The sequence below is a fragment of the Populus nigra genome, chromosome 14, assembly GCF_951802175.1.
Source record: "Populus nigra chromosome 14, ddPopNigr1.1, whole genome shotgun sequence".
Classification (NCBI taxonomy): Eukaryota; Viridiplantae; Streptophyta; class Magnoliopsida; order Malpighiales; family Salicaceae; genus Populus; species Populus nigra.
The window spans coordinates 8413058-8433285 of NC_084865.1; the positions used below are offsets into that span (position 1 = coordinate 8413058).

The 20228-nt window shown below is 40.8% G+C and overlaps 1 protein-coding gene across 1 annotated transcript in view; it reads right to left on the reverse strand.

Annotated features, from left to right (window-relative positions):
* Positions 1-8962: 8962 nt before the first annotated feature.
* LOC133673340 (uncharacterized) overlaps positions 8963-20228 on the reverse strand; it is a gene marked incomplete at its 5' end in the record, with an annotated part of 29249 nt that continues 17983 nt past the window's right edge. Inside the window, 1 exon segment of the mRNA XM_062094074.1 lies at positions 8963-9148. Coding sequence (XP_061950058.1) covers positions 8963-9148 — 186 coding nt within the window.

Genomic DNA, 20228 nt, shown 5'->3' on the forward strand with positions numbered 1-20228 from the left:
TAGTCGATCTCATCCCCTCTCCTGCATCATAGGTTGGTACAGAGGCGCATTCCTTTATGGCCCATTCGCTGGCAACTACTAGCTGACTCTTACATCCGACTTCGAGTCGAGCTGCTTCCCGCTTTACTCTCCCACCTGGTAGAGCTAGCCAAGTCCCCTTCCTCTTCCACAGCAACATCTCGTTCCATATATTCCTGGTCTCATTAGCTTACATTCGAAATCTCAAGAAGAAGAGCGCTTTCCTTTATCTTGCTAGTCTATCATTCCATCCAGTGATCGAAAAAACCAAGGCGAAAAGAGCTTATTTTCAAGCCGGTGAAAGAGTATGAACCGACCCCTTCATCACTACGGATCAAATACAAGAGGGAAAGGGGGATCCATTATCTCACAGAACAAAGAGAGTCAGATCACCGAGTGAAAGCAGTCACTTCCGGAGTTCGCTCTGCAGATGAAGCAGGCGAAGGCAAGAATAATAACTAGGCTCAAGGCGCATCTGGTTCACTGAGGTAGTTCGACTAGCTGGAACGTAGCGAAGGTTCAGTTGCTCTTCCAGGGAAGGAAGCTGAATTTTGATTAGTCGTCCTATCGTAATAAAATGAATTTAATAAGTAGTAGATCCCGAGTGCCACCGATATAGCTCTTGGAGGGCTAGTAGAAGTTGTTCACTCGGTTTGAAGAACAGGACCGACTGTGATCTTCTCCGCTTTTGTCGACTCGGAACGAGCTTCAAATACCGTTCTTGTGAAAATGCTTTCCCCGCTTCGTACCTTTATGGTAGCATGGTCTTTTCTCAACCCCTCTAGGAAAGAAGTTATGCCTAAAATCTCAACTTTCCTCGTTCAAGTTCAACCCCGGTAGCAGTAGCAAATGTCAGAGTGGTAGCTGTTGGTGCTCATGTCGACGGTTCACTCTCTTTGTGGTAGCGGTAGGTGGTAAGAAGACTAGCTTTGCTTCTTCCTCTCTAGGCGCTTGAACGTGGGCAATTGCTTTATTCAAGGAAGAGCTGGGCCTGAGCGGTAACGGAGATCTTGTAAGTTTCACTAATTAAGATAATTAACAATGAATCCCGGACAATCACTAAATAAGAAGCTTTTCTTCCTAATGTCACATATCGAAGGTTAACTACCAATTTCGGTAGCTAGGAACTTTCGCCGATGACAGAAGAAGTCGAGTTCCGCTGGGGATCCGATGTCCGTTTCGTACGAGCAGCTTGGGCTAGAACTTCAGGCCATGCTTTCACAATTACCGAAGGAAACTTATTTTCCCGGGTATCAATATCAAAGTGGAGAGTAAGAGACTAGAGCTGCTCTTAGACAAGGTATTAATCATAAATTAAAAAATCTGTTATTTGAAAAAAACGTCAAAATACCTGTAAACTGGACTTTTGACTAAATTTCATCGGAAGTGATTGGGGACAACTCAGACTCCCCCTCCTCCGATTTCTTCGTCATTTACAAGGACCTTGTTGAAGCGAAAGCCCGAAGTTTCTGGTTTGAAGCAGCCTACGACTTTATTCAACTTTTATGTTATAGCGAATAATTTCAATATTTTGTTGGCTTTTGCTAACTATATCAATAACGACACTGGGGGTGGTGGCTCGTCGGTGTCAGAAATGAATTGGTTCCAAAGAGTCCTCCCGGCATTAGGGATCCGCCCTTGAAAGAGAGAGTGCCATTGAATTCGTTTTGATCTTTTCTTGTATTATTTATGTTCCTTGAAATCTGATGTGAGTCAAGTTTCACGTACCTGCTCATTCGTACTAGATTTTTTTGAATGCATATGTAGCCGTGCAGCTAAATCACGGAGGATGGGTTGGGTGGTGAACTGGACATCAAAAGGATTCGAGTTTTTCACTGAACTGGAAGAGGTTTGATTCCTCTTTGATGTTGTTAAGCCAAGAGCGCAAAGCGCATGGAGCAAATAAAGCTCATTAAACATCTAATTTTCTTATTTTTATTTTATCTTTTTCAATGGTTCAGTTCAACCCGCCGGTCAAGGATAGCTGTTGGAGTCAAGGTAAAGCTATTGGAATTCTATCCAGATTTCTTCTTTTATTGCAAATAGTTGCACTAACTTAGTCCATGTTCAATTAGCTTCTGTTAAATCATCAAAGAGCTTCTAGAATTTATATGTTTTCGTATGCCCATTGCATATTCATATTACAAAGGAAAAGTGAAACGTATTCGATATGCGCTTAGTGAATTTATGCTCCCATCTGCCCCCTACTAGAAAAGGAAAAATAACTCACCTGTATTAAAGGCGCTACGTAGAATGCTTTCTTTCGAGCTGGCTAAATAAAGGCTATTGGCAGAAACCTGACATCATCGATGGTCACTCATAAAGGTAATCATCGATTTCTTGAGTCAAAGCAGTTATTTCACCAATGTTAGTTATAGTAATATTTTGTTAGCCAGCATTCTAGTACAAGCTAGTAGAAAAGGGAAAGCTAGTATCGGTACTCAGGAAGAGGAATAGAGTAGGGTGTTAAGGAGGAATTAGACAAAGCAAATGCCTTTTTGTTCACATGGGATTGATGCCCAGAAGAAAGAAAGGATTTTTGAAAAGATTGGATAGCAAGGCTATAAGGAAGGGACTGAATCCACTAGTGGGACATGCCCATAACAATAGAGCTAGTAAGGCAAGCAAGGTTCTTTATCAGAGAATGGGCTCTTATGGAATGCCTGATTGCATTTGCACATGATTCGTAATAAATAGCCTTTCCGCGCGCAAAGTGGATTAGCAATCACTTCTCTGCTCACTCTTTTCTACGATTTCCGGGTTTGAAGGACCGACGGAGCAGTAAGAAGACTAGTTTTTCGTCTTGCCATTCCATTCTTTATGCCGAAAATGGATTGTCTTGCACATAATCGTCTTCATCCCATGCTGCTTGACGGAATGCCTTCTAGAACGAGAGTGAAGAAAGAAGGGTCTATGTCTTTTATCTTTCAATTTTTGATAGTCAGTCGCGCATTCTTCCTCTCCCTTTCGCAGTTAAGTAGATAGTAGGCCCCTTCCCTGGCCCCGCAACCAAGAGTCACTCGTCGAAAGCTTGATTGATCAGGAAGACAGAAAGAAATCCTGAGAAGGAAAGCCATTAGCCAGTAGACAAGTAAGTGAGAGCGGGTAGTATGAACTAACTGGAACTATGGCTATTCAAAGCATCGGGCAGGAAGCATCTAAACATGAAGGGGAATATGCAGCGCTCTTGGCTGCCATAGTTGGAGGAATAGAAGGTTGAATCAGAAGAGGACAAGGAAGATGACATCGAATAGGCTTTGGAACTGATGACGTTCCTTCTTACAGGGCACGAGATGGGATCACACTTTACTTGTTGGAAGCTCTCTTTGTCGCAATAAAGGTTGTTACTACTAGGCTCTTAGATGGGCTTGTTCACGAATCTCCTGCGTCGAGAAGAAGCTGTTTTCGCACCTGAATCAGAATACGCTGTTTGGATCTTTGCACGACTAGGCTCTTGGCCTTCTTCCTGTACTCTAGATTATGCCTTTTCCCGTCAATTACGGTCTTTCCTGCTTGACTGCGTCGACTCTATGCCTTCCCAGCTTGTCTTCTTGGTGACTCTAACCCGGAGACTTCATATCGTCGACTCTTTCGGTATGCCTTCGACGCTTTAATGAATACCTTCTCTTCGGCAAGTTAGGAAGCGACGAACTCTTCCCTCACCGAAGGCGAGCGAGTGCACTACATTGAGTAGGAATTTGGAATAGAATAAGCTGTTGGGAAGAGAATACCACGAATACGCTATTTTGAGGATAAGGATTCGCATGCGGACAATTCGATGAGGACAATTTCTTGCAGAAAGAGAAAAGGGAGAAAGGGATACCAGACGATTGGGGATTGATTAGATGCGGACGATGATTTGGCTTTTAAAGATGAGAAGGACGATTCACGAGCGCCATTTAAAACTCTTTTTACTGTTCTCAAATAGGCTCTTTCGGATCCGCTCTCAAAGATCTTTTTTCCTTTTGGAAGATACAGGAGCGAAACAATCAACCTATTAATATTGGAAGACCCAAAGGATTCTTCCAATGTATCATTTCTGGGTCCAATGGAATTCATAGGTATAGGAAGAAGCCCTGTCAAATAGAGATTTTTTCTTTCGACAATCTTTCAATTGTTAATACGATATATAAGGACCACTACTACAAATAGTACGACACCCTTGATCGTGAAATATCGATTGCTTGTTGAACCTTGTGAATTGCGTGAAAATAGGATACTCCAAATTCGGGAGTCCAAGAGTTTTATAAAACGTTCTTGATGGAAAAAAATGTGAATGAAAGATCCCACTGAATTGAATTGGGTCCATGAATCTAAGAAATAGTGAGAATTCTTGATCTCTCACAATATCTCTCTCAATTCAAAAATCCAGGATTTGAATTGATGTCCTTTCATTGATTCCTCCTAAATTTAAATTGCATTGATTTATCCTAAAGATTTCATTTCAATTGGAATTTGGTTATTCACCATGTACGAGGATCCCCGCTAAGCATCCATTGCTGAATGGTTAAAGCGCTCAACTCATAATTGGCGAATTCGTAGGTTCAATTCCTACTGGATGCACGCCAATGGGACCCTCCAATAAATCTATTGGAATTGGCTCTGTATCAATGCAATCTCATCATCCATACATAACGAATTGGTGTGGTATATTCATATCATAACATATGAACAGTAAGAACTAGCATTCTTATTGAGACTAAAACTCATAGAGAAGAAAATATATATATGGATGGAATCAAATATGCAGTAGTTACAGACAAAAGTATTCGGTTATTGTTGAAAAATCAATATACTTCTAATGTCGAATCAGGATCAACTAGGACAGAAATAAAGCATTGGGTCGAACTCTTCTTTGGTGTCAAGGTAATAGCTACGAATAGCCATCGACTCCCGGGAAAGGGTAGAAGAATGAGACCTATTATGAGACATACAATGCATTACAGACGTATGATCATTACGCTTCAACCGGGTTATTCTATTCCACCTTTAGAAGGAAAAGAACTTAAATCAAAATACTTAATAGCATGGCGATACATTTATACAAAACTTCTACCCCGAGCACACACAATGGAGCCGTAGACAGTCAAGTGAAATCCAATACACGAGATAATTTGATCTATGGCCAGCATCGTTGTGGTTTTAAAGGCCGCAATGCCAAAGGAATCATTACCGCAAGGCATAAAGGGGGAGGTCATAAACGTCTATACCGTAAAATCTATTTTCGATGGAATGAAAAATACATATATGGTAGAATCGTAACCATAGAATACGACCCTAATCGAAATGCATACATTTGTCTCATACACTATGGGGATGGTGAGAAGAGATATATTTTACATCCTAGAGGGGTTATAATTGGAGATACCATTATTTCTGGTCCTATAAAAATGGGAATGCCCTACCTTTGAGTGCGGTTTGAACGATTGATTTACGTAAATTTAAGTAACCAATTCGGTTTACGACGAAACCTAGAAATCGATCACTGATCCAATTCACGTACCTCTACAGGATAGACCTCAACAGAAAACTAAAGAGTAAGAGCAGCAAGTGATCACGTTCAGTAGTTCCTCATATAAAATTATTGACTCTATAGATATAGTAATATGGAGAAGACAAAATTGTTTCAAGCACCGACAGAACCAGAAGCGCCCCTTGTTTCAAAGAGAGGATGACGGGTTATTCACATTTCATTTGATGGTCAGAGGCAAATTGAAAGCTAAGTAGTGGTAATTCTAAAGGGGGAAAAATAGAGATGTCTCCTACGTTACCCCTAATATGTGGAAGTATCGATGTAATTTCATAGAGTCATTCGGTCTAAATGCTACATGAAGAACATAAGCCAGATGAAGGAACGGGAAGACCTAGGATGTAGAAGAGCATAACATGAGTGATTCGGCGGATTTGGATTCCTATATATCCACTCATGTAGTACTTGACTTCATTATACGATAAGATCCATCTGTCTAGATCATCTAGACCCAGAAAGCCGTATGCTTTGGAAGAAGCTTGTACAGTTTGGGAAGAGGTTTGATCAAAAAGAAGAATCTACTTCAACCGATATGCCCTTAGGCACGGCCATACATAACATAGAAATCACACTTGGAAGGGGTGGACAATTAGCTAGAGCTGCAGGTGCTGTAGCGAAACTGATTGCAAAAGAGGGGAAATCGGCCACATTAAAATTACCTTCTGGGGAGGTTCATTTAATATCCAAAAACTGCTCAGCAACAGCTGGACAAGTATGGAATGCTGGGGTGAACCAGAAAAGTTTGGGTAGAGCCGGATCTAAATGTTGGCTAGGTAAACGTCCTGTAGTAAGAGGAGTAGTTATGAACCCTATAGACCATCCCCATGGGGGTGGTGAGGGGAAGGCCCCAATTGGTAGAAAAAAAAACCCCAATTGGTAGAAAAAAAAAACCCCCTTGTTCTTTCTTCTCAAATCTGGTGTTCAGTTTAGATTTAGAGCCAATACAATAGAAGTAGTTGTCCTCCTTCTTCTAATCCTTCCGACAACAGCGATTACTTCTATGACACCACCACCGGTACTGGTTAGGAGAGCAGCTTTTTTGCCCACTTCTCTTACTGATGTGGCATTTTTCCTTCAAAGAGATGATTCAATAGCAGTAGCACCAGTCATGAACCCAGGAGCTCCAACTCGTACTCATAGTTAAGCAGCGGCAAGACTAAGAAGGGCAAGAGCCAGAGCTTCTATTTACTCAACTGTTGATTCAATTGCGACAAGAGCTGATTCGAGAGCATCAATGAATGTGCTTGCGTCCTCTTCTTTATTATACCTCCCAATGGGAACTGTGCACAACCGATTCTTCCACCTCATCTGCACCTCAAAAGAGGGCATTCTAGAGCAGCTCCTTCTCTGTTCAGAGTAAAAGAGGCAAAGTGCTAACTACTAAGGAAAAAAAGAATGAGTTTTGAATAGTTACAGGTAAACGATTTGCGTGGGATAAGGTGGACCCTATAAGAGAAATGCACGGCTTAATTGGAAGCTGCCATCTTGATTCCTTTAAGAACCATATCGCTAGGTCAGAGAGATTTATATTTTTTTTTATATCCTTATACTTTCAACACGGAGAGAGAGAGTTAAGGAGTTAAGTTAAGGCTATCAAAAAAGCGGTTTTGCAACTACGAGCACAAGAAGGAAACTACATATACAAAGAAAGAAATTCCACGATCGACCTATAAGCTGGAATAGAGATTCTGACCATATATATGACAAATGTGCTCGACAATTCGAATGAAGCCTCTACTTCAGGCATGAAGGACGATGAAATCCCATAAGACTACATTGCAATTATGCCTACACCAGAAAAGTTGGATGACAGTACTACCAAAACAAGTCCATTATTTTTAAGCTAGAAGAACTGGACATTGAAAAAAAGAAAAAGCTCACATACCTCAGCAAGGAACTCACTTATGAGAAAATGGAACAGTACATTGCACTATTGATACGGAAAATCCTTTTTATTGCCTGGAACTACAAGCAGATGCCGGGATTGGACCCTAAGATTGCAATACGGCTAGGGTTGTCCTCAAACCAAGAGACATAAAAAGAGCTACCTAGGAAAATGCGCTAAGAACTTGAAGATCAAGTTTGCGTTGAGGTCGACAAATGGTTCGACGTGGACTTTATATAGTAATAAAAATATACAAGTTGCCGGTAATAAAGAAAAATGAATTAAAAGCAGTTAAAGGGTTTCAAGAAATACAAAATATACATAAGAAGAAGATAAAGAATAAGAAGGTTATCGAATGATTACTTTGTTGAGATTGTGCTTTGGCCAAAGAAATGGGAGTGAAGATCATCAAGAACACGAACCGATTTCCTCTTTCCGCTTCAAAAGTCAGTCGTCTTTGCCCAAGTGTGAACTGCAGACGACTCTCCAGTGGTTCCATTCCTTCTTACTTTACTTCTGGGTAAACCCAACCCAAATGGGAAGAAGAGGGAGGGAAAGAGCAGTCCATTTTTTACATTTTCTGAGGCAGACCTATTTGGCATTTTAGAAAAGGGAAGGGAACTTCTCACCAAAAGGGGCAGTAGGAATGAAGGAGGCGGGAAGCTACCGCTTCTAGAATGCAAGCTTATCCTTTCCTTTTTTTTTTAGGGGGAGGTAGGACAGAGAAAAAAATTAGATGAATCTGGGAAAACCCTTGACTTTAGGGCTAAAGGGTGGGCTTTAGCGCGGTTTACTGAGACTCCGTTCTCATTATAAAAAAATAGAAAGAAGTTGGCTCTTGGACAAGGTCCTATCCTAGGCTTAGAGCTGAGCTAGACCCCTACTTCGTAATGATTTAGAGAGCTCCAAATCAGGCTTTCGGGGCAAGCAGGGCCAAAAGAGAAAGTCCAATCTGACCCTAAGCATTTGCTTTTGACATCTTATTCCCATCCGCTTTCAGGTTTGACATTAGAGCTCTCATCAGCTGTTCGGAATTAAGCTGATTGACCTAAGGTGAGGAATTCGAGACTTTTAAGAGAAAAAAAAACTATGCTTAAGCTTAACAAAAAGCCTTCTAAATCCTTCTTCACTACGGCCGAGGAAGGGGCCGTCAGGCAGAGGGATACTAGCTTGGGTAAATGCGTCTCTTGACCCCCCCCCCCCCCCCCCCCGCCTATCCTATTTGATTAAGGCAGTCGTCTGAAAGTGCTCACTAGGCTTCAAAAACTATATGCTTCACACAGGGAATTCGGCTGCGCTTTGGGGGGGAGAATTGAATTTACGCATCCAAGGAGAGGTAGCTTGAAGGGGGTTTTCTTCTTATCAAAGGCTCCAAGCCGCGCCTATTTATAATTAGAAAATGGGTTTTAGACAAACAAGTGGCATCGTATAGTTGATCACGGATTTAGGAGGGATCTTAGACTTGACTCATTCAGTTTGTGTCCAGGGGAAGGAAGTGCATTGACGTGCTTTATTTAAAAAAATATCTCTTAGAGGTTGGCTCTCGTTAAGCGAATAAGGAAGGCAGTGCTAACTTTATTCGCTACATGAGAGCAAGAAGGTAGTGCTTTCGCGTGGGGATGGTGTGCATGTCTGTCTTTGGCGAGAATCCGATTTTCAACATTAGCACAAAAGCAGATAGGATGCAGACGAGTCTCAACAACTGGGGGTCTTACCTGCTCCTCGAACAAGTGAATCAGAAAAGGAAGAATACACTCTTATCGCAATCAGAATCTGCAGCTATTGACTCAACTGTGAGGGAGAGAATACAGAGAATACGCCCAGAAGGTAGTGAGTTCATTGATGTAGAGAAGTAGGAAAATAGTAACTGTGCCACGAGTGACTCCTTTTGTTGTCAATTGATTAGATCCTGTCTCCTCCCAGGAAGGATCAGATACAGATTATCTTGTCTTGGTGGTTTGGGTATAAGGAAAAGGCCTAACTTCCTTTCTTGTTCACAATCCCTTTCAGGTTTGAGGGAAGAAGACGATGCTATATAGAATACCTTCTTGTTGAAATAACCATGGGGATGGATGCCGCTATCAAATGGAATCCGTTTTCAGTTGAAGTTGCTAGTATCATAGATAAGATAAAGTAGTAGTTGATCCCGTTAACAGAGTTCTATGTCTGGCTTTCAGTTTACGTGAAAGAGATAGAATAGAGATAGGATAGGCAACTTCTAGGCGAAGTCTCTACTCTAGTAAGGACCAAATGACTTCATTAGCGTGGAGCTAGGCATGGTAAGCATAGAGTAGCGGTAGCGGTGTGATTCTTGACTTGACTGCTAGACTGCTTTCCTTTGGCGGTATCGTATATTAAGATTACGACTTCATTTTGGAAATTCAAACAAAAAAGAAAACGTCGAAATTTCATAATATAAGTACGATTAGTGATACGGATCAGCCCAACACCAAGCGTAATCATGCCAACGACCCATTGGAGGTGCCAATTGGGCCAATCACAAGAGCTAGGGCAAAGATGCTTAAAGAAGCATTGAATGGGCTTGTTCAAAACATATGGAGCAAAATGGACCTAGATGGGCTTGAGACATTTAAGGAGCATGAAGGGCAGCCTTTAATCCATCTAGTTCAGGTCCAAGAAGAGCCCAATTCGTGTGGAACATGGGGTTGATGTGTCCGGCCCAATACCAGCCTTGTTAAGCTTGTTTTTCCTAATGCTACAAGGATAAAAAGTCAGCAATTGATTCTCCTAATTAAGTAAGGAAGTTGGCCATATCTTATTCCTAAAGAGAGGAGGACTATTTAATGTTTTTTCTAACTTAGGAAGGAAAGTAATTAAATCAGCAACAAAGGAGGAAATTTATTTTCTTATTTGTCAAAGTTAAACAAGGAAATCCAAGCTAATCAAGGACATCAAGGGGGGGCAGCAACACAAATTTTCCAAATCAGAATTGTCCTAGTTTATTTGGGACTTCTTAAGGGTGACAAATCTGATTCTACCATATTTAGCATGATAATTTTCGGAATTTTATTATTTTTATTATTTTCTTCTTAGTTTTTGGGTTATTATTACTTATGTGGGTCAATTGTAAGTGGGCTTCATATAAGTCCACCTAAGGGGGGTCTATTAGGGTTTTCTTAAGTCTAGAGTCAGTATAAATAAAGGCATAACCAAACATGTAAGGTTACGTAATTTTCAGATCAATAAACTTCTTTGCTGCACTTATTGTGTGTTGGTGGGATAATCTCCCTTCCTTGGTTCTCTAAAGAACTGAAAACGACTTATCGAATAACAACTGTCTTCGTGGCGTCATCCTTATACTTCTCGTTCGCGAATCAATATTCGTTGGGTGGGGGTCTCCATTTTCAATAGTGCTGGTGCCTAGGTACAAGTTATCTTTGTGTCACACTCCTATCAAACCTGATTTACTTGGCTTTCCGGGAATTGGTGTCTTTGCGTGTGGGTTACGTGACCACGTGATCATGAGGTTCGCATCATTTGGTATCAGAGCTTGGCTCCATTAATCAGGTTATATCCTTCTAAAATGTTTGTTTCTTGTTGATTCCGCAAAAAAATTCCTTAGTATCCAATTTCTTCCTTTTTTTTTGGTAAGTTGACGTATGTATTAAAAGAAGAAGATACAAATATTATAAGGGGCATACCCCGGATTTACAATGATAACAGAAACATAAAACAACAGATGGCTACAGGCTAGCCACCGACCATAAAACTGAAACCTCACTAGATTCGTTACGGAAACCAATACAATCAGCTAACTAACAAATTAAGAATCTATGGTATTCACCCTCCAAGCTCGTTGGATCCTTTTGTTTTCATTTGGTGGTACGACATTCCTCATCAAATCAAGCTTATCACGAATGATACATTCGATTTGATTAAAGACCAAATTCCAAGTTCTAGACATTCCAGCAAAGATCCTTGCATTCTGTTCTTGCCATACATGATACACTGTAGCTGCAAAACTAAGTTTACGAGAAAAATTGATGAAATAACAATTTTTTTCATTCTGTTACGACCTTACTTAAACAGTATCCAATTTCTTCTTCTCCTTGAATTTGCGGCATATAAAAAAAAAATTGTTATTTCATTCTGTTATTGTTCAAAATATATCAGTAGCATCAAAAACAAAAAAAAAGAGAAAAGAGAAAAGAAAAGAAAAAAAGAAATTGTTCAAAAAAAGATGTTATTGGATTTTGCCGCAGAAAACTAAACAAGAGAAAATTGGATCAAATCAACTCGGAATTAGCTCAAATTTTATAATCTGATTACTGGGATCGTAATCGCACCACATATCAAATTTGGGGTCAATTGAATATCGTTTGCTTTGGGTTTCAAATTCGGGTCTAATCAGGTCTGATTCATAACGTTTTTGCGTCAGTATATCAAACCTTATCGTAAATTGCTCAAACTTTATATTCTGTCTATTTGGGTTGATATCACACTATATCTGAAATTTTAACTCAAGTGGACGTCATTTGCTTTAGGTTCCAGATTCGGACTTAACTCTTCGTAAACGAGTCTGTTTTGCCTCAACTTTTGAAATTCACTTGCTTTCTGTTGTTTTCATTTCTTGCAGTTTATATTCATCATATACAACATATTTGGGTGTTGTTTCATCATTTTGCATATTTTTTGTTTCTGTTTTTTATTCGAGTCTTCAGTTTCGTTCATATTTCGGATAGACTCGCTTGCTACTCGCGAGACTATCATCGCAGTTTTGTTTTGCTTGTTTTCTAGTTTTTATTGCTTCTTGAGTCATATATATATTTGGATTGCGCTGCCAAGTTGGTTCTATTTGGTGTTGGTTTCAGTTTCGCAAGAACCGCGGAAGGTGAGACGAGAGGTGTGAGCGTGTGAGGATATTAAGAGTGTTTGAGCGAAACACGAGCGACGTGAGGATAATTTTTTTTTTACCACTAACCAATTTTTGCAGGTACTATCATGTCAGATCAAAACAACACACCACCCCATCCCGAGGGAGAACTTACGTTCCAAATCCAAGCCATGACGCAGATGATGGAGAGGATGAATTTTGTGATGAGAAATGTGTGTGACAGACTTGATAGGGTAGAGAAACGTGGTAACGAGGCTGGTACAAGCACCTAAAATATCCTCAAGCTTGGGGCTGAACCGAAAGCAAACAATGGCGGTAGGGCCGAAAGGCCAAGGTGGGCTGATTATGAGGATTTTGAGGAGGCCGTTGATGATATTGGTGATGGTGGTTTTGAGGATGAGGCCATAGGCCATCGGGAAGGTTTTCGGCAGCCTAGAAACCGAAGGGATTATGGGAATAGAACTAGGGGCCAATTCGGCCAAAGGGAAAATTTCCGTAGTGTTGGGGGACATGCTGATTTAGATGGTGATTTGGATGCCATCAAACTGAAAATACCTTCTTTTCAAGGTAAAATCATCAAGTCGTCAATGGTGAGCTTGCAGGTTACTTTCAAGGAGGAAGAGGGCTGAGACAAGGGGATCCATTGTCCCCATATTTGTTTGTCCTATGTATGGAAATCCTTTCGGGGCTATTCTGCAAGATGAGTGCCAACCAAGAATTCAAGTTCCACTGGAGATGCAAGAAGGACAAAATTTCTCATCTTTGTTTTGCTGACGAGTTGATGATTTTTAGCAACGGGGATGTAAACTCAATTCGTATGATCAGAACTGTGCTCACAAAGTTTCAAGACCTATCAGGTCTGTATCCAAATCCAAACAAAAGTGACATCTTCTTGAGCGGTGTGTTAAATGCTGAGAGGGAACAAATTATTCATATTCTTGGGTTTAGAGAGGGGGACCTACCTATGAAATATTTGGGAGGACCTCTTCTCTCGTCCAGACTAAAGGCTGTTTATTGTAAGGGCCTCGTGGATCGAATCACCTATAAAGTTCGACATTGGACTAGTAGAACACTCTCATATGCAGGACGGGTACAACTGATTAATTCAGTCTTATTTTCCATACAGGTCTATTGGGCATCTCTCTTTCTCTTACCTGGGCAAGTAATTAAAAATGTGGAGCAAATTATGAAATCCTTTCTTTGGTCAGGTTCAGATATAAGAACTACTGGGGCTAAAGTGGCGTGGGATCAGGTATGTCTTCCAAAAAAGGAGGGGGGGCTAGGAATAAAAAGGATAACAAAATGGAACAAGATTGCTTTGTTGAAACACATTTGGAACCTGTGCAATGACTCAGATGGCTCAATATGGTTTACTTGGATCAGATCCAACCTGTTGCGAGGTAGGAATTTCTGGACAATCAAGACGCCACAGAATTGCTCTTGGGCTTGGGGAAAGATTCTAAAGCTCAGATCCTTAGCATGGCCGAAGATGAAGTACATCATAGGAGATGGAATGACAACCTCTCTATGGTTTGACAATTGGCATCCTCACAGCCCACTCGCGGATTCTTACGGGGAAAGATTCCTCTATGATTCAGGTATGGCCAATAACGCGAAGGTGAATGTGCTAATTCATAACTCAGAATGGAAAACTCCTACCACCCAAGCTATTGGCTAGCACCCTATTATAGAAGCTATTCCTTCCAATTCTAATCCTAAGATGGGGCAAAAGGATGAGATAGTATGGTTGGAGTCGCCAAATCACAGATTCTCGATCAAAGTAGCTTGGGAACAACTAAGACGTCATCGTCAGATGGTTGAATGGCATGACATTGTGTGGTTCAAGAATGTTGTTCCAAGACATTCATTTCTTCTATGGATGGCTGTCCAACAGAAACTCACAACTCAAGATAAACTTCATCGGTTTGGTATACATGGTCCCAATAGATGCTCACTCTGTCTCCGCAACAATGACGATCACAACCACTTGTTCTTTGAATGCTCCTATACTAAAGCGATCTGGTGGGATGTTTGTGACAGATGCGACATTCCAAGAATGACAAAAGGCTGGGATGAATGGATTTGATGGGCCACTGTCTCTTGGCATGGCAAGAGTTTCGTCAATTTTTCTCGTAAACTGAGTTTTGCAGCTACAGTGTATCATGTATGGCAAGAACGGAATGCAAGGATCTTTGCTGGAATGTCTAGAACTTCGAATTTGGTCTTTAATCAAATCGAATGTATCATTCGTGATAAGCTTGATTTGATGAGGAATGTCGTACCAACAAATGAAAACAAAAGGATCCAACGCGCTTGGAGGGTGAATACCATAGATTCTTAATTTGTTAGTTAGCTGGTTGTATTGGTTTCCCTAACGAATCTAGTGAGGTTTTAGTTTTATGGTCGGTGGCTAGCCTGTAGCCATCTGTTGTTTTATGTTTCTGTTATAATTGTAAATCTGGGGTATGCCCCTTATAATGTTTGTATCTTCTTCTTTTAATACATACGTCAACTTACCAAAAAAAAAAACGATCCCGAGGCATATTTGGAGTGGGAGAAAAAGGTGGATTGGATTTTTGATTGCCATAACTATTCGGAAGTGAAGAAAGTAAAATTAGTAGTCATCGAATTCACATATTATGCACTGATATGGTGGGATCAGAATGTTAATAGTAGAAGAAGGAGTGGAGAGAGGCTGGTAGCGTCGTGGGAGGAGATGAAAGTGTTGATGAGAAGGCGATTTGTGCCTAACCACTATTATAGAGATTTGTATTTGAAATTGCAGGGTTTGAATCAGGGTTCTAGGTCCGTGGATGAGTATTTCAAGGAGATGGAGATTGCCATTATTCGGGCCAATGTGATTGAGGATCGGGAAGCTACCATGGCTAGATTTCTAAATGGGCTGAATAGGGACATTGCGAATGTTGTACAACATTGTGTGGAATTGGAGGACATGGTCCATATGGCAACGAAGGTGGAGAGGCAAATAAAGAGAAGGGGCAGTACATGTTTTCAGACCAATTCGGCTTCATCTTCCTCAACATGGAGGCCGAATTTGAAAAGAGAGGGGGCTGACCAACCAAAGCCTTATGCAAAGGTCGAACCATCTGAGGCCAAAAAGGATACTCATATGGATGGGAAAGGTAAATCTGAATCTCAACCTACTCGTGATAGAGATATTAAATGCTTTAAGTGTTTAGGGAAGGGGCACATTGCATCTCAGTGTCCAAACCGAAGAGTTATGCTTACAAGAGACAATGGGGAGGTTGAATCTGATCCAAGTAGACCATATTGAGCCATTGCACAGGTTCCAAATGTGTTTCAACACAGCAATGTTGTTCCATTCTGTTATCCTTTTTATTCCTAGCCCCCCCTCCTTTTTTGGAAGACATACCTGATCCCAAGCCACTTTAGTCTGGACGAGAGTGTTCTACAAGTCCAATGTCGAATTTTAGAGGTGATTCGATCCACGAGGCCCTTACAATAAACAGCCTTTAATTTGGTCGAGAGAAGAGGTCCTCCCAAATATTTCATAGGGAGCTCCCCCTCTCTAAACCCAAGAATATGAATAATTTGTTCCCTCTCAGCATTTAACACACCGCTCAAGAAGATGTCACTTTTGTTTGGATTTGGATGCAGACCTGATAGGTCTTGAAACTTTGTGAGCACAGTTCTGATCATAAGAATTGAGTTTACATCCCCGTTGCTAAAAATCATCAACTCGTCAGCAAAACAAAGATGAGAAATTTTGTCCTTCTTGCATCTCCAGTGGAACTTGAATTCTTGGTTGGCACTTATCTTGCAGAATAGCCCCGAAAGGATTTCCATACATAGGACAAACAAATATAGGGACAATGGATCCCCTTGTCTCAGCCCTCTTTCTTCTTGAAAGTAACCTGCAAGCTCACCATTGACGTTGATAGAGAATTGACATGATGTAACACAAACCATGATCCAATCAATTACTGTTCTAGGGAATCCCATTTTTATTAACATGGCGTCAACGAAATCCCACCGCACCGAGTCATAAGCCTTCATCAGATCAACTTTCATAGCATAACGAGCAGGTCCCGTAGATTTATGATAGCCTTTCATAAGTTCCTGAGACAAACGAATGTTATCACTGATTCTCCGTCCTGAGATAAAAGCAGTCTGATATGGACCAACTAAGGATGGCAAAACAACTTTGATTCTTCCAGGTAGAATCTTAGCGATGCATTTGTACACTGTATTGCAGCAAGATATAGGACGAAAATCTGTCAACCTTGTAGGATTAGCAACTTTAGGAATAAGGGAAATGGATGTAGCATTCATTTCTTTAAGCATTCTACGAGTCTGAAAGAAGGATCTAACAGCGTTGATTACATCTTCCCCAACTATGTGCCACATTCTTTTGAAGAAACCTGCGTTAAAGCCATCCGGACCAGGGGCTTTGTTGTTCTTCAAACTAAACATAGCATGCTTAATCTCCTCCCTTGTTACATCTTGTGCGAGTAGATGCTGTTGCGTTGAAGACAGTTTCAAGTTAATTGCCGATTCCATCACTTCCTCGTTCAGAACCCTAGGCATCTGATCCACTCCTAACACACGATGGAAGTATGCAATTACTTCTGATTTGACTGCCTCCAGTCCTTCGACAACCTTTCCATCCTCCCTTGTAAGTGATAGAAGCTTATTTCTATTCTGTCTTCCATTTACTGATTTGTGAAAGTAGCTAGTATTCTGATCCCCCAAGCTAAGCCATTGTATCCTTGCATCTTTAACTCTATCTGAAATGTTGGAGAAGTGAGCCATATTGAAAAGTTTCAATTCCTGCTTTAGCTTTCTTAGTTTGCAACACAGCTGATACATTGGACAACTCCCCGAATTCTGATCCCATACCTTCTTCACCAAAGGCATGAACTCGTCATGATCCATCCACATATCGAAGAATCTGAATGGTTTCTTAATGTTCTGATCATTGCCAATAACCTTTACCACCATAGGAGAATGGTCTGACATACCCGAAGGCAAAAATCTCGCCTCTGATAATGGAAAGTTCAGATTCCACTTCTCATTGACAAGCACTCTATCTAGTTTCCGCATGATCAGATTCTCAGGACATTGGTTCGACTAAGTATAATGCATACCTGAATACCGAAGATCATCTACTTTCGCTTCTCGAATACATGTATCCAATTTTTCCATAGTACCAGCCCACGTAGTAGACCCTCCTGACCTGTCCAACTGGTTGCGGATAGCATTAAAGTCACCCATAAGAATCCACGGGGTTGACTCCCATCCATCACTACGACTCATTATATCAGACCATAATGCCTCACGTAAGGAAGCATTATTGTCTCCATAAATAATTGAAGTATTGAAACTGATATTGGTAGCTAAGATAGTGACAGAAACATGAATAGCCTGGTCTGACATTCCAACAACATCCACCTTCACCGTATCAGCATTCCAACAAACTCAAATACGACCACGACAAGAGAAATCATAATTATACAAGAAGGACCAAGAGCGCAGAAGAAGTTTAGAAACATTATCTTTATTCTTGTCTTTAACTCGAGTTTCAACCAAACCAAAAAAAGCTATCCTCTCTTGATGGATGAGTCGACGCAATTCTGAATGCTTTATAGGATCATTCAAACCTCTAATATTCCAACATCCAATAATCATAGGAAAATAGAGAGGAGTACAAACAGCAACACAAAGATTACCTTGACGTGCCTCCTGGAGAGGAGCCAGATTTCTGATTCTTCTTTGAAGAGGCTTTTGAACCCTTTTTCTTTTTCTCTAGAGAGTCTCTAGCCTTAATAGCTAACTGATTAACAGTTTCCCTTTCGGTGGAATTCAGGGTTTGAGGGGTTGTCAGGATCGTTGACACTCCTTATCGGTTTGTTCCCCATCTGTATCACCTCCCATTGCGTCCATATCTTGATCTAAAGCAGTACTTGCAGCCCCTTGCTCCTGTTTCATGTCTTCTCGTAAACTCTTCAAGACAAGAGGAGAGGAAGGATTTTCATCTTCATGACAAGCAGTATTGCGCACATCTGATGCCGCATGATCATTCATATTACAATCAGACATATATGTATACCAGATGTTGAACAACCATTCTCATTACAATTACCCACTTTAGATGCCAAGGGAGCATTCTCCCCACTCACAGAACCCTTGTTTCGTTTACCAACTACCTGCCACTGAAACTGATTCTGCTTGTTATCCGCAGATTTAGAGTTCATAGCTCCTAGATTCCTCTTACCCTCTGCCACCACTTTAAGATTATCAATGTTATTAGCACATAGCCCTGTGGTGTGTCCAAAGACATTGCAATTACTGCACTTCGACGGTATCCATTCGTATTCAGCTGAAATTGTTATGAATAACCCATTTGGACAGCGAAGATCATATTCCTTAACCAACGTCTTCGAAGCATCTATCTCAACGCAAACTCTTGCGTAACTAAGCCTTTTACGCAACAATGTCGTATGATCCGCATGAAGGGGGACTCCAATAGCACTCGCTACACAGCTCAACCCCTTAATAGTCCAATACTCGAGAGGGACATTATACAGCCTAACCCATACCGGAACTATGGCCAAATCATCTTTCAAAAATTGCATGTTCGGTTGCCAACGTTTAAGCACCAAAGGCCTGTTTGCCATGTGCCATGGGCCTCTTTTCCAGCATATTAGTGGCATGATCGACAGAATCAAAGGTGAAGATGAAGAAACCATTATCCGAAGACAAAACTTCTAATAGACCGTAGGAGCTCCATATTCTTTTGGCAATAGAATTAACCATGGGATACGGTAATTTCTGCCCCACAAAATGACCAACTAGGGTGGATTTCCAAAATTCGCAAGCCATCTTCAAACACATCAAGTGGAGGAGCTACTGTCACACGACCATCAGTCATAGTAGGGGGAGCAAAGTGGAGATTACGGACTGAACTAATGCCAAGGGTCTTGCTACCCTCATTGTCATCAACATCAGAACCCTTCAAAGCATTTAAAAAAATTCAATTTGAGTCTACGTTTTAGTTGTTCTTGTTGATGAGACCTTACCTTCACCTCATCAACTTTAGAACCCAACACATGGTTCATTTCTGGAACAACATTAGAAGCTTGGACAGTAGAGTGTTTCTCTATACTAGCATCAGAATCAGCTTGAAACTGAGAAATCCTCATCCCATGGCTATTCAACATATCTTGCAGTACTAATCTTAATGTATGTCCAGACTTAACTTGATTGTGTTGTTCAATGTTATAGCTAACAATTGGAACATTTTCCACAGAAGAACATAGAGACATTATGGTAGCATACAAATACTAGAGAGAGTAAAATTCTAATAAGATAAACTGAGGTCAAGAAGCAACCTAAGCTCAAAAATAACAGCAACCTAACTCATAAACAACAAGATACAGATTAGTTCATGAAGGAAGAAGAGAATTACAGAATTACGAGGCCAATATCTCCCAGCACACTGATTGTAACAATAATCCGTTCGGTCAAGATGTAGAGTAGGTTCCGAAGAACAACATACTAAAAAATGGTAACGATCCAACGGTGAACAAAGGAGATCAAGCTACGACAAACCACTCTGAAACTAGCAAGAAAAATGAAACTTTTCCAAAGAACTGTGATTTAATCTTCACATATGGCAAAGGCCTTCATGTCTATGACAGCCATAAGAGAAATCATAAAGAAAATCCATTCACTATGCTGCAACTTCACCACTTCTTCATCGTTCCAGAACTGAAAATGCAGAATAGTAGAAATATTGCGAGATCAATATCTCTTACCTCGTTGATTGGATAACAAATCCGTTCGGTCAATGTTGAGAGAAGTTTGGAAGGAACAACATAGTCAGAAATGAGAACAATCCAACGGTGGATGGAGTAGATGTAGCTTCGACAGCACCACACTCTCTCTCTTTCCTCTCT